Raw genomic sequence first — 13,358 nt, 5'->3', positions numbered from 1 at the left:
ATTCTAGGTCAGGTGAACAAAAGGACTTGAGTTCTTGTATGTTGTTATAATTACAACATGAGTTGTTAATCATGAAACATACACCCCCGCCCTTCTTCTCACCAGAGAGATGTTTGTTCCTGTTGGCGCGATGCACTGAAAATCCCATTGGCTGTACTGACTCAGACAGCATGTCCCCAGCTAGCCATGTCTCCATGAAACAGAGTATGTTACAATCCTGGAAATCTCTTTGGAAAGCAACTCTTGCACTAATTTCGTCGACTTTGTAAACTAGGGACTGGACATTAGCGAGCAATATACTCAGAAGCGGTGGGTGGAGTGCGCGCATCCGAAGCCTCACTAGAAGACTGCTCCGGCACACTCTCCTCTGACGGTGTTGTTTTGGGTCGGCCTCTGGAGTCAGTTCAAATGCCCTGGGAGGTGCAGACAAAGGATCCGCATTGGGAAAGTCGTATTCCTGGTCGTAGTGCTGGTTGTGCTAGTAAGTTAATGTCTCTCTGATATCAAATAGTTATTCCCGGCTGTATGCAATAACACTTAAGGTTTTCTGGGCTAACAACGTAAGAAATAATACATTAATACATTAAAAAAACGAAATACTGCAGTTTCCTAAGGACTTGAAGCAAAGCTGCCATCTCTATCGCGCCATCAACCTCTAAACTACTGTAACCTGATGCCCATAGCAGTATTTCATTCATCTTTTTTTGGCCATTATGACTGGCTGATAGTTACAGACCAATAGACCATATAGGCATGCACACATGGCTCACACAAGCTCACAGACACACACACACAAGGAAGTACACTCATGCACACACATTCTTGTGACAACCCCCCCCTTCAGAGAGTGATCCCAGCATGTGAGCGACATGAAAGCCAAGAGAGGTAGATAGAGATTGAGAGTAAGGGGGATGAAAGAGGTATAGGAAGAGGTAGAGAGAGGTAGGAGGTAGATTTGTAGATAGCTCCGGGGTTAGCTTGCCTGCTGAGTGGTATATATTAGTATCATGCTCCATCACAGCCTTTCCTGTCACAGCTGAATTAATCTCTCTGTGTGTGTGTGTGTGTGTGTGTGTGTGTGTGTGTGTGTGTGTGTGTGTGTGTGTGTGTGTGTGTGTGTGTGTGTGTGTGTGTGTGTGTGTGTGTGTGTGTGTGTGTGTGTGTGTGTGTGTGTGTGTGTGTGTGTGTGTGTGATGTAATTAAATGTCCGCTGCGGCTGTGACCTGCTGTGCCTCTAACACATCTAATGAAATAATCCTCCATTACATCTGTCACACTAACAGAGAGAGAGAGAGAGAGAGAGAGAGAGAGAGAGAGAGAGAGAGAGAGAGAGAGAGAGAGAGAGAGAGAGAGAGAGAGAGAGAGAGAGAGAGAGAGAGAGAGAGGTTGATGAGGGAGAGAAAGGTATGGAGATAAAGAGAGAGAGATGAGAGAGAGAGAGAGAGAGAGGGGGAGAGAGAGAGAGGTTGATGAGGAAGAGAAAGGTAGAGAGAGAGAGAGAGAGAGAGAGAGAGAGAGAGAGAGAGAGAGAGAGAGAGAGAGAGAGAGAGAGAGAGAGAGAGAGAGAGAGAGGTTGATGAGGGAGAGAAAGGTAGGGAGAGAGAGAGAGAGAGAGAGAGAGAGAGAGAGAGAGAGAGAGAGGGGGGGGAGAGAGAGAGAGGTTGATGAGGAAGAGAAAGGTAGGGAGATAAAGAGAGAGAGATGAGAGAGAGAGAGAGAGAGAGAGGGGGAGAGAGAGAGAGGTTGATGAGGAAGAGAAAAAGGAGAGAGAGAGAGAGAGAGAGAGAGAGAGAGAGAGAGAGAGAGAGAGAGAGAGAGAGAGAGAGGTTGATGAGGGAGAGAAAGGTAGGGGAGAGAGAGAGAGAGAGAGAGAGAGAGAGAGAGAGGGGGGAGAGAGAGAGAGGTTGATGAGGAAGAGAAAGGTAGGGAGAGAGAGAGAGAGAGAGAGAGAGAGAGAGAGAGAGAGAGAGAGAGAGAGAGAGAGAGAGAGAGAGGTTGATGAGGGAGAGAAAGGTAGGGAGAGAGAGAGAGAGAGAGAGAGAGAGAGAGAGAGAGAGAGAGAGAGAGAGAGAGAGAGAGAGAGAGAGGGGGAGAGTTGATGAGGGAGAGAGAGGTTGATGAGGAAGAGAAAGGTAGGGAGAGAGAGAGAGAGAGAGAGGTTGATGAGGGAGAGAAAGGTATGGAGATAAAGAGAGAGAGATGAGAGAGAGAGAGAGAGAGGGGGGAGAGAGAGAGAGGTTGATGAGGAAGAGAAAGGTAGGGAGAGAGAGAGAGAGAGAGAGAGAGAGAGAGAGAGAGAGAGAGAGAGAGAGAGAGAGAGAGAGAGAGAGAGAGAGAGAGAGAGAGAGAGAGAGAGAGAGAGAGAGAGAGAGAGAGAGAGAGAGAGAGGGGGAGAGAGAGGTTGATGAGGAAGAGAAAGGTAGGGAGAGAGAGAGAGAGAGAGAGAGAGAGGTTGATGAGGGAGAGAAAGGTATGGAGATAAAGAGAGAGAGATGAGAGAGAGAGAGAGAGAGGGGGGGGAGAGAGAGAGAGGTTGATGAGGAAGAGAAAGGTAGGGAGAGAGAGAGAGAGAGAGAGAGAGAGAGAGAGAGAGAGAGAGAGAGAGAGAGAGAGAGAGAGGTTGATGAGGGAGAGAAAGGTAGGGAGAGAGAGAGAGAGAGAGAGAGAGAGAGAGAGAGAGAGAGAGAGGGGGGAGAGAGAGAGGTTGATGAGGGAGAGAAAGGTAGGGAGGGAGAGAGAGAGAGAGAGAGAGGGAGAGAAAGGAGGGAGAGAAAGGAGAGAGAGAGAGAGAGAGAGAGAGAGAGAGAGAGAGAGAGAGAGAGAGAGAGAGAGAGAGAGAGAGAGAGAGAGAGAGAGAGAGAGAGAGAGAGAGAGAGAGAGAGAGAGGGGGAGAGAGAGAGGTTGATGAGGAGGAGAAAGGTAGGGAGAGAGAGAGAGAGAGAGAGAGGTTGATGAGGGAGAGAAAGGTAGGGGAGAGAGAGAGAGAGAGAGAGAGAGAGAGAGAGAGAGAGAGAGAGAGAGAGAGAGAGGTTGATGAGGAAGAGAAAGGTAGGGAGAGAGAGAGAGAGAGAGAGAGAGAGAGAGAGAGAGAGAGAGAGAGAGAGAGAGAGAGAGAGAGAGAGAGAGGTTGATGAGGGAGAGAAAGGTAGGGAGAGAGAGAGAGAGAGAGAGAGAGGGGGAGAGAGAGAGGTTGATGAGGAAGAGAAAGGTAGGGAGAGAGAGAGAGAGAGAGAGAGAGAGAGAGAGAGAGAGAGAGAGAGAGAGAGAGAGAGAGAGAGAGGGGGAGAGAGAGAGGTTGATGAGGGAGAGAAAGGTAGGGAGAGTTTGAGAGAGAGAGAGAGGGAGAGAAAGGTAGGGAGAGTTTGAGAGAGAGAGAGAGAGAGAGAGAGAGAGAGAGAGAGAGAGAGAGAGAGAGAGAGAGAGAGAGAGAGAGAGAGAGAGAGAGAGAGAGAGAGAGGGGGAGAGAGAGAGGTTGATGAGGGAGAGAAAGGTAGGAAGATGGAGAGAGAGAGATGAGTGGGGAAGAGAGAGAGAATGATTGCAGACATGAAAGGAACAACCCAATGCTACACAATCCAACAAAGATGTCTAATATGAGCAGGAAAAATGACCTTGCCTGGGCTTTACAGTGTCTCAGCGGGCTGACAGTGTTGTTAAAACCCAGTCAGTCACACTACTGTAGCTGTTCCTAGAGTGAAGCTCCTCTCTTATGGATGATCCCCAGTGCTATAGCACGTTTACTGGGGACTGGATAACAACCACATCCAACATTAAAGTGATGTTTCTTGGGATTTTGTGTAGAAACAAATTTATGGTTGATTTTATCATCAAACTAACTGTACTCTGATTTTCCTGAAGACTCTATGTTGAATTATTGTATTACTATGCTGACCAAGGCCATGCAGGGTCATTGTTCTGTATGTGTTCATACATATTCATATCTGTAGAGGGCTAAGATCTGCCACTAGGGGGCTGTGGTTACTGTGAGAGGTGTCCTCTCCTCCCCACCTCTCTTCCTCTCTCCCTCACAGCTCTTCATCACCTCTTTGACCCGGATGACAGGGGCGAGCACTTGGGACCTGAGGTGTGTGTGTGTGTGTGTGCGCGTGTGTGTGTGTAGCCTGCAGCGATACACTCTGACAGAAAACAAGGAACAAATTAGAGTGGTAAAACCTCAGGGACAGAACCGTCCACATTACCCCCCCCCCTCCCAACTCCCGAAAAATACACCATCGCCACCACTATGACAAGGTCACCTCGTGAAGCAAAAACTTTCTCAGGCCAGAAGGGGAGTTCAGTCTGAGAATAGAGAGGGAGACTGAACCTGCTGTTTCAATTGTCTATCTGTCTGACTGACCCTGTCAATATTAAGTCTCTTTCACTGACCCCTCTTCCTCTTTCCCTCCCCCAGTCCGTGTCTCGTTCTCAAACTATCCAGCTACACAGATACCAAATGGGCTTTTATAGTGTTCTAAACAGAAACAAACCAAAACATGTTATTTATGAAGGCAGGACATCTGTTAAAACAAAAGGCTGTTTCATCCAACCATCTTTCCCGAAATATAGAAACACTTGAAGTTACTCCTCCCTCTCATCTTATTTCTCAGTAGGGGCGGTCTTCATGAATCTACTCCCTTCATCTCATCTTGTCTGTCAGTAGGGGAGGTCTTCATGAATCTACTCCCTTCATCTCATCTTGTCTGTCAGTAGGGGAGGTCTTCATGAATCTACTCCCTTCATCTCATCTTGTCTGTCAGTAGGGGAGGTCTTCATGAATCTACTCCCTTCATCTCATCTTGTCTGTTGTCTTCATGAATCTACTCCCTTCATCTCATCTTGTCGTCAGTAGGGGAGGTCTTCATGAATCTACTCCCTTCATCTAATCTTATCTGTCATCTCATCATCTCATCTTGTCTGTCAGTAGGGGAGGTCTTCATGAATCTACTCCCTTCATCTCATCTTGTCTGTCAGTAGGAGAGGTCTCATGAATCATCTCATCTTGTCTGTCAGTAGGGAGGTCTTCATGAATCTACTCCCTTCATCTCATCTTGTCTGTCAGTAGGAGAGGTCTTCATGAATCCCTTCATCTCATCTTGTCTGTCATCTCATCTTGTCTGTCAGTAGGGGAGGTCTTCATGAATCTACTCCCTTCATCTCATCTTGTCTGTCAGTAGGGGAGGTCTTAATGAATCTACTCCCTTCATTCTCCCAGCAGAGTCGTGTGATGGAGGGACGGAGAGAAAGAAGGAGAGATGGAGAAAAAACACATGAATGAGAAACGGAGAGATGGTGAGCTTGTCCCTGCAATGTAGCCATCTGTGTGTGTCTGCGAGAGAGTGTGTGTGCGAGAGAGTATGAGTGTGACATATGGGATGTTTCCATGTGCAAATTACTTGCGGAGAAACTGTTGCTATGGAGACTAGTAACTGGTGCGGTCGAACAACCACATGAAACATCTGGAGGAGACCGTGGCACGCACAATGCACACGCACACATACACACGCGCACACACACACACACACACACACACACACACACACACACACACACACACACACACACACACACACACACACACACACACACACACACACACACACACACACACACACACACACACACACACACACACACACACACACAAATACTTTAGTTCATTGGTCTAACCTAGTCTTTTGGTGCACAGCAGAGACGGATTTAAGAATTGGTTGGTCACATAGACAACACACTAACACCGGAATACACCCACATCACAAAAAAACATTTTAATTAAATGTATGGCGCTTTTCTCCCGCTTGCTCTCTCTCGCTCTGTCTATCTCTTCTCTCTCTCCTCTTAGACACAGAGGTCCTTTAGAGGTCTAACCATTAGCGATATTAATTCAGTATCACTCCTCAGATGAGAGCTTGGAGAAGCAGACATAGAGAAGCATTTCATTGATATGAGGAAGCAGCCTCCTCGGCCGTCCCACTGTCACTGTTTTATTATCACCTGGAGCGTGTGTGTGTGTGTGTGTGTGTGTGTGTGTGTGTGTGTGTGTGTGTGTGTGTGTGTGTGTGTGTGTGTGTGTGTGTGTGTGTGTGTGTGTGTGTGTGTGTGTGTGTGTGTGTGTGTGTGTGTGTGTGTGTGTGTGTGTGTGTGTGTGTGTTCCTTGGTGTGTGCATTCACCGTAACAGTTGTATCACTCTATGTAGCAGGGACAGCATGCGATTGTAAAAGCATGCTAACTCCCAGCCCAGAGGGGGAAGAGGGGGATGGAGGAGGAGAGAGAGCTGATGATGATACAGGTGGAGGATAGAGGAGAGGTGTGCAGGTTAAAGGAGCTATATGTCATATTTCTTCTTTGTTATTTCAGAAAAATGTCCTGATATCTGCAGTAATAGCGGAATGATAGTTTCACAATGTTTCTTTGTTTCAACAACAACTAAAACGTTTTGGGCCCATACAAAATTGCATAAAGATTGTACAGTCTTCTGGTCAAAGCTTCAATCAGAGGCATGGTTATCATCGCACAAGCAGAAATTGCCCTGCCATTACCTGGTTGCAAAAATTCTATAACATTTGCCTAATTTCAGTTTATGTTACCAAACAAGCAATTCATAGTGTAAAGAATCATTGTACAATCTACAGTGCATTCGGGAAAGACCTCTTGACTTTTTACACATTTTATTATGTTGATAACGTTATTCTAAAATTGATTGAATAGTTTTTTGCCTCATCAATCTACATACAATACCCCATAATGACAAAGCAAAAACTGATTTTTATCAATTTTTGCAAATAAAAAAACAACTACTGAAATATCAAATATTCAGACCCTTTACTCAGTACTTTGCTAAAGCAACTTTGGCAGGGATTACAGCCTCAAGTCTTCTTGGGTATGACGCTACAAGCTTGGCAAACCTGTATTTGGGGAGTTTCTCCCATTCTTCTCTGCAGATCCTCTCAAGCGATGTCTCTCTAGAGATGTTCGATGGTTTCAAGTCCAGGCTCTGTCTGGGCCACTCAAGGACATTCAGAGACTTGTTCCGAAGCTACTTCTGCGTAGTCTTGGCTGTGTGTTTAGGGTCGTTGTCCTGTTGGAAGGTGAACCTTCGCCCCAGTCTGGGGTACTGAGCGCTCTGGAGCAGATTTTCATCAAAAATCTCTCTGTATTTTGCTCTGTACATGTTTCCCTTGATCCTGACTAGTCTCCCAGTGCCAGTCGCTGAAAAACATCCCCACAGCATGATCCTGCCACCATGCTTCACCGTAGGGATGGTGCCAGGTTTCCTCCAGACGTGACGCTTGGCATTCAGACCGAAGAGTTCAATCTTGGTTTCATCAGACCAAAGAATCTTGTTTCTCATGGTCTGAAAGTCCTTTAGGTGCCTTTTGGCAAACTCCAAGCAGGCAGTCATGTGCCTTTTACTGAAGAGTGGCTTCCGTCTGGCCACACTACCATAAAGGCCTGATTGGTGTAGTGATGCAGAGATAGTTGTCCTTCTGGAAGGTTCTCCCATCTCCATAGAGGAACTCTGGAGCTCTGTCAGAGTGACCATCGAGTTCTTGGTTACCTCCCTTACCAAGGCCCTTCTCCCCCGATTGTTCAGTTTGGCCGGGCGTCCTCATGGCTTGGTTTCTGCTCTGACATGCACTGTCAACTGTGGGACCTTATATAGACAGGTGTGAGCCTTGCCAAATCATGTCCAATCAATTGAATTTACCACAGGTGGACTCAAATCAAGTTGTAGAAACATCTCAAGGATGATCAATGAAAACAGGATGTACCTGAGCTCTCATAGCAAAGGTTCTGAATACTTTTATGTAAATAAGTTATTGTTTTTTTTCTAAAAACCTTTTCCATTATGGGGTATTGTGTGTAGATTGACTACGGAAAATTTTAGAATAAGACTGTAAAACTCAAAGGGTCTGAATACCTTCCGAATGTAAATCGATGTGAAATATCTTTCACTAACAAAACGTATTTTCAGCTGTTTGAAGCTGGTGGACCAAACTGAAAGTACAAGTCTCAAGCGAGAGTAGTTTCCACTAGGTTCCACAGCCACAAAGTCTCTGCTGTGCTGTGAAGAAATGGGAGGCAGCAGAGGAGGGAGAGTTGTTCATAATCAGCCTAAGTACTGTTGCAATTCACCTAGCTTCCACATGGTTGAGACATTTTATACGTAGCACGTAGTATAATGGGTTTCTGGGTAAGTCTTCTATGTGGAGCAGCAGACTGGGTCTGAAACCTCAGAATTCATGGAGCTTTCAAAGCAGGGCATATGCCTATGGGAGAACACACACAAGCATGCACACGCACAAAGACAATAGGGAACCCCAACAGGTTTCCACATCCTCCTGGGGAGAGTACTGATCCACTAACAGGCTTTCTACAGGGTCCACAGCAGACTGATCGACTCTGGGTGGAATACAGTTGGAACAAATATAATTGCATTTGTATTTCATCACCCTCACGTGTGTGTGTGTGTGTGTGTGTGTGTGTGTGTGTGTGTGTGTGTGTGTGTGTGTGTGTGTGTGTGTGTGTGTGTGTGTGTGTGTGTGTGTGTGTGTGTGTGTGTGTGTGTGTGTGTGTGTGTGTGTGTGTGTGTGTGTGTGTGTGTGTGTGTGTAAAGTTTCAAGCCATTGTGTCAGTAACAGAGTGCCTGCTGTTTAGTGAATCATTGTGTGACTGTTGGGCAGGGTCTGGGGGTTAGGGAACATGGGTACGGACCTCTCCAGGTGTTCAGGCCAGTGCCACCTGGCTGGCGCTGAGAGAGATGAACATACATACTTGTACCGACATACCTGTTAGCTACAGCTTAACACCTGCCTTTGCACCTGAAGCTAAACAAGCAAATGACAGCACTGTAACACTTAACAGTATGAAGGCATTATAAAGGCATTATGAACGCATTACGAAGCCTTTATTACCTTTCCTCCTGGAGTCTCTCCTGACACTGGGCCTGACAGCTGGCTGTAGTTCCGCCTCTGTTGACATCCTCAGGTTCCGCCCCGCCGGCCCACAGGCTGGTTTGATCCGGTTCTGCTCCGGTCTGTTTCCGAGGGTCCACTTCACAACGTCAGCGCCGTGTGTCTGTGTGTTTGTGGGGGCGCCGTGTGTGTGTGTGGGGGCGCCGTGTGTGTGTGTGGGCACACAGGCTCATGGGAGAGGGAAGGGCTCTAGCCCTGACACGACATCCCACACACACTTACAGAGAGCTGGGGACAGAGAGAGAGAGAATGGGGATGAGAGGCAGAGAGGGAAAGGAAGGGAGAGAGAGATGGTTGGTACATTTATTCAACCTTTTTCCACACATTGATACTATCCTGTCTCAAGGAGACTTTGGAGGAGACAGGGAGATTAGGCATCTCTTCTTCCTCCCTCCCCTCTCCTTCCTTCCTCTATAGTCCTCATTCCAACTAATGCCCCACATGCCCCTTGTGCCATCCAGTGCCCATCTGTCTCCTGTGAGTTGATAGTTGCCCATAATGGCGAAGCCCTATTGTCTACGTCATGCTCGTCCCTCAATCGATCTGTCTTGAAGGCCGTGTGACTCATCTAAAATATATATAGATTCTGCTCATCCACCTGACACCAGTTCCTAATTATGAAAATGACTCGGCTCTCGGTGGCTATGACGCACTGGCTACTACGCTAAACCATGCTCAAGCTAGCAGCCTAGTGCAAGCTTGTTTGAATGGCTACACGGTGGCTAGTTTGACATTTTGTTCATGAAGTTATAAGGCACCAACGTTATGTGACTGTTCTCAGAAATCAGCATGTATCTGACGGCTGGCGCTACTTTGTAACATTTGGCCAACGCGATAACGATAACGTCGCAGAGAGCAGTCAACTAACTGTGCTGTAGAACTCGTCGCACTAATCATGGCAGAAGAGATATCATGGAAACTAATTTGTGCATTAGCTAGAACTTCACTGCACTAGCTAGCTAGCTCGAGGGGGTATTCGGCAGTGAGTGTGTGAACTGGCGGCGTTAGAGTACATTCCTTTCGTTTCATTATGGATTGATTTGAGACTAGTTTAGCCAGCAAACAGACACTAGTGGCACATGTCAAAGTTCATACTGATTGGACCACCACAAAACACCTTAGCTAGACGTAGAATTAGGTTTTTGAAGACTTGCTAATAAAACATGTTCAATATCAGCTACAGGTTTCGCGTTTTCCTCTTTTGGGGATGAAAGGGGGTTCAGTGGATGATGTGACCTTGGTAACCCTTTGCATTCCAACCAACAGAACTCTCACACTGACAATACTCTTTATCAGAGTAAAACATGCTGGAGTTGTACTGTACTGAATGAGTCACTCCAATTTCTGCTATTCTGGTCACTCTGCTGCAAAATGGAGGGAGAGAGAGATATATAGAGAGAGCGATAGAGCGAGAGAGGGGGAGTGGAGAAAGGACACTAATGCAACCTCAGCTCCAAACCAGCCCCCCTCCCTCGTTCTCAATCTGCCTTTTCTGTCTACTAACTCTCTCTTTCAGGGCGTGAAAGTAGCCTCAGCTAGATATCCTTTATTTCAAGTGGATTATTCTTCATTTGTACCAGACTGTTCAACTGTTTATCTGTCTTATAATGTTGCCATATGTTTGTAAGTGTTGCACCACCCCTCTGTGAGGGCTGCACCACCCCAATGTGTTGGTGTGTGTGCGAGTCATGCCTGCGTGCTTGCGTACGTGCATATGTGCTTGGCATCTGGTGGATTTCTCTGGGGAAAGTCAGAGATATTTCTAATCTAGGCTAAGATACCTTGAGGGAGAAAGACAGATTTCAAAGAGAGAGGAGGAAGACATTCAGCATGTTGTCCTATAACAGTGGCTCAACGTTAACATATCACACCATTAAAGAAACATAACAACAACAACCTGGAATACTGCGATGTTTCTCAACGACCCCGGGATGTTGTAGACCAATCCCTTAGATGGTTAGCTCATTTGGACTGTTCTGTTTTAACTGTAAACCATGAAGTAGGAAGATCCATACAGGTCCCTGGTATAGAAAGGTTGAGAAACACTGTTCTGTTCGACTGTAGGAATCAGCTGTCCGATCCTGGTCTGGTCTGAGCTGAGAGATGGACATGAACATGGCTTTAGTGCGTCTGAAGAACGAGAAGAGAGGACGGCCGGAGGAGAGGAGGAGGAAACAAGCGGTAAATTGGATGCCCGTAAGTGGGCCACAGCCAACAGTCGTGTGTGTGTGTCTGCCTATATGTGTGTGTGTGTGTATATGTGTGTCCATAAACCGGGCGCTGCCAAGAGGAGCTTAATGCCCAGAAATCATCTGCTTCTACACAGACACACTGGCAGAGAGGGAGGGAGTACAGCAAGGCCAATCCCTGCACTGTCACTTGTCTGTTAGGTAAATGTAAACGTCTATCTCCCTCCCTCTCTTTCTCTACTTCCCTCTTTCTCTCTACCTCTCTCTCTCTACCTCTCCCTCTCTTACCTCCCTCTCTTTCTCTACCTCTCTCTCTCTACCTCCCTCTCTTTCTCTACTTCCCTCTCTCTCTCTACCTCTCTCTCTCTACCTCCCTCTCTTTCTCTACTTCCCTCTCTCTCTTCCTCTGTTTCTCTCTCTCTCTCATTGTGTTCTGTCCATCACGCTTAGGGTGAGATTAGCAGCTACACTCATTCAGCCACTCAGCTCTCTCTGAATAATAAACTTCCTATCTCTCATTCTTCTCCTCTCACCTCTCTCCTCTCCTACCCATGCTAGATTATTGAGACGTAATTTATAGATTGGCAGGTAAGGGTGCTCTCGAGCGGCTAGATGGTCAAATCAAATCAAAATGTATTGGTAACATACACATGTTTAGCAAATGTTAATGCGAGTGTAGTGAAATGCTTGTGCTTCTAGTTCCGACCGTGCAGTAATATCTAACAAGTAATCTAACAATTTCACAACAACTAGTGTAAAGGAATGAATAAGAATATGTACATATAAATATATGGATGAGCGATGGCTGAGCGGCATAGGCAAGATGCAGTAGATAGTATTAGATGGTATAGAGTACAGTATATACATATGAGATGAGGGTATGTAAACATTATATAAAGTGGCATTGTTTAAAGTGACTAGTGATACATTTATTACATCCAATTTTAAATTATTAAAGTGGCAAGAGATTTGAGTCAATATGTTGGCAGCAGCCACTCAATGTTAGTGATGGCTATTTAACAGTCTGATGGCCTTGAGATAGAAGCTGTTTTTCCACTCTCTCAGTCCCAGCTTTGATGCACCTGTACTGACCTCGCCTTCTGGATGATAGCGGGGTGAACAGGCAGTGGCTCGGGTGGTTGTTGTACCATTCAGCCATCAGATTTACCACCAATGCTCCTTATAGGACACATCACTGCACTCTATACTCCTCTGTAAACTGGTCATCTCTGTAAACCCGTCTCAAGACCCACTGGTTGATGCTAATTTATAAAACCCTCTTAGGCCTCACTCCCCCCTATCTGAGATACCAACTGCAGCCCTCATCCTCCACATACAACACCCGTTCTGCCAGACACATTCTGTTAAAGGTCCCCAAAGCACACACATCCCTGGGTCGCTCCTCTTTTCAGTTCGCTGCATCTAGCGACTGGAACGAGCTGCAACAAGCACTCAAACTGGAAACTCATTCAAAGACTCAATCATGGACAGTCTTACTGCTTCGCGTGGTGTATTGTTGCCTCTACCTTCTTCCCCTTTGTGCTGTTGTCTGTGCCCAATAATGTTTGTACCATGATTTGTGCTGCCACCATGTTGTGCTGCTGCCATGTTGTGTTGCTACCATGTTGTTGCCACCATGCAACGTTGTCATGTGTTGCTGCCATGTTGTGTTGTCGTCTTAGGTCTCTCTTCATGTAGATTTGTGTTGTCTCCCTCGTCATGGTGTGTGTTTTGTCCTTTTAATCCCAACAATCTCACAGCGACACGTTTTGTTATTGTACCTACCAGCTGTAACACCTGTCCTGAGAACACCAGAATCCAGACGACTGTAGAATACTGTGAAATACTTCTTGAATACTGCAGAATACCACACGACTGCTACACTGCTGTGCCGAGCACAGAGATGAAAAGAAAAGGAGCGAGAGAGGAGAGGAGAGAAGGAATGCTGAGACAGGAGGTTAAAGGTCGTTCGAGGAGAGAGGGAGCAAAGTGCGAGAGACTGGAGAGAAAAGGAAGGAAGGGCGACAGATCAGGCAAGATAAGAAAGAAAGAGAGATGAAAGATCGGATGATCAGAGAGAGAGAGAGAGAAGTAAAGTTCAGGACTGGGCGGGTTAATGAAAGCACAGAGAAAAGCAGACACCACAGCCCAGGGAGAAAGGAGGAGAGAGGAGGAGAGGAGAGAGGGAGGAGACTG

The 13,358-nt window shown here is 46.4% G+C and overlaps 1 protein-coding gene across 7 annotated transcripts in view; it reads right to left on the bottom strand.

Moving 5' to 3' along the window:
* LOC124037823 (disabled homolog 1-like) overlaps positions 1-13,103 on the bottom strand; it is a 78,896-nt gene extending 65,793 nt beyond the window's left edge. For all 7 annotated transcript variants that reach the window (XM_046352921.1, XM_046352922.1, XM_046352925.1 and 4 more), the window contains exons 1-2: positions 12,948-13,103; positions 8,914-9,201 (exon numbers count right to left, since the gene is read on the bottom strand). In XM_046352921.1, coding sequence (XP_046208877.1) covers positions 8,914-8,980 — 67 coding nt within the window. In that variant the 5' untranslated portion in view covers positions 8,981-9,201; positions 12,948-13,103. The remainder of the gene's footprint in view (positions 1-8,913; positions 9,202-12,947) is intronic.
* Between the last annotated feature and the right edge of the window lie 255 nt (positions 13,104-13,358).

The sequence above is a fragment of the Oncorhynchus gorbuscha genome, linkage group LG06 (genome assembly GCF_021184085.1).
Source record: "Oncorhynchus gorbuscha isolate QuinsamMale2020 ecotype Even-year linkage group LG06, OgorEven_v1.0, whole genome shotgun sequence".
In the NCBI taxonomy this organism is placed as follows: domain Eukaryota; kingdom Metazoa; phylum Chordata; class Actinopteri; order Salmoniformes; family Salmonidae; genus Oncorhynchus; species Oncorhynchus gorbuscha.
The sequence above is the reverse complement of the archived record's forward strand: the minus strand, read 5'-3'. Positions and strand labels throughout refer to the sequence as shown.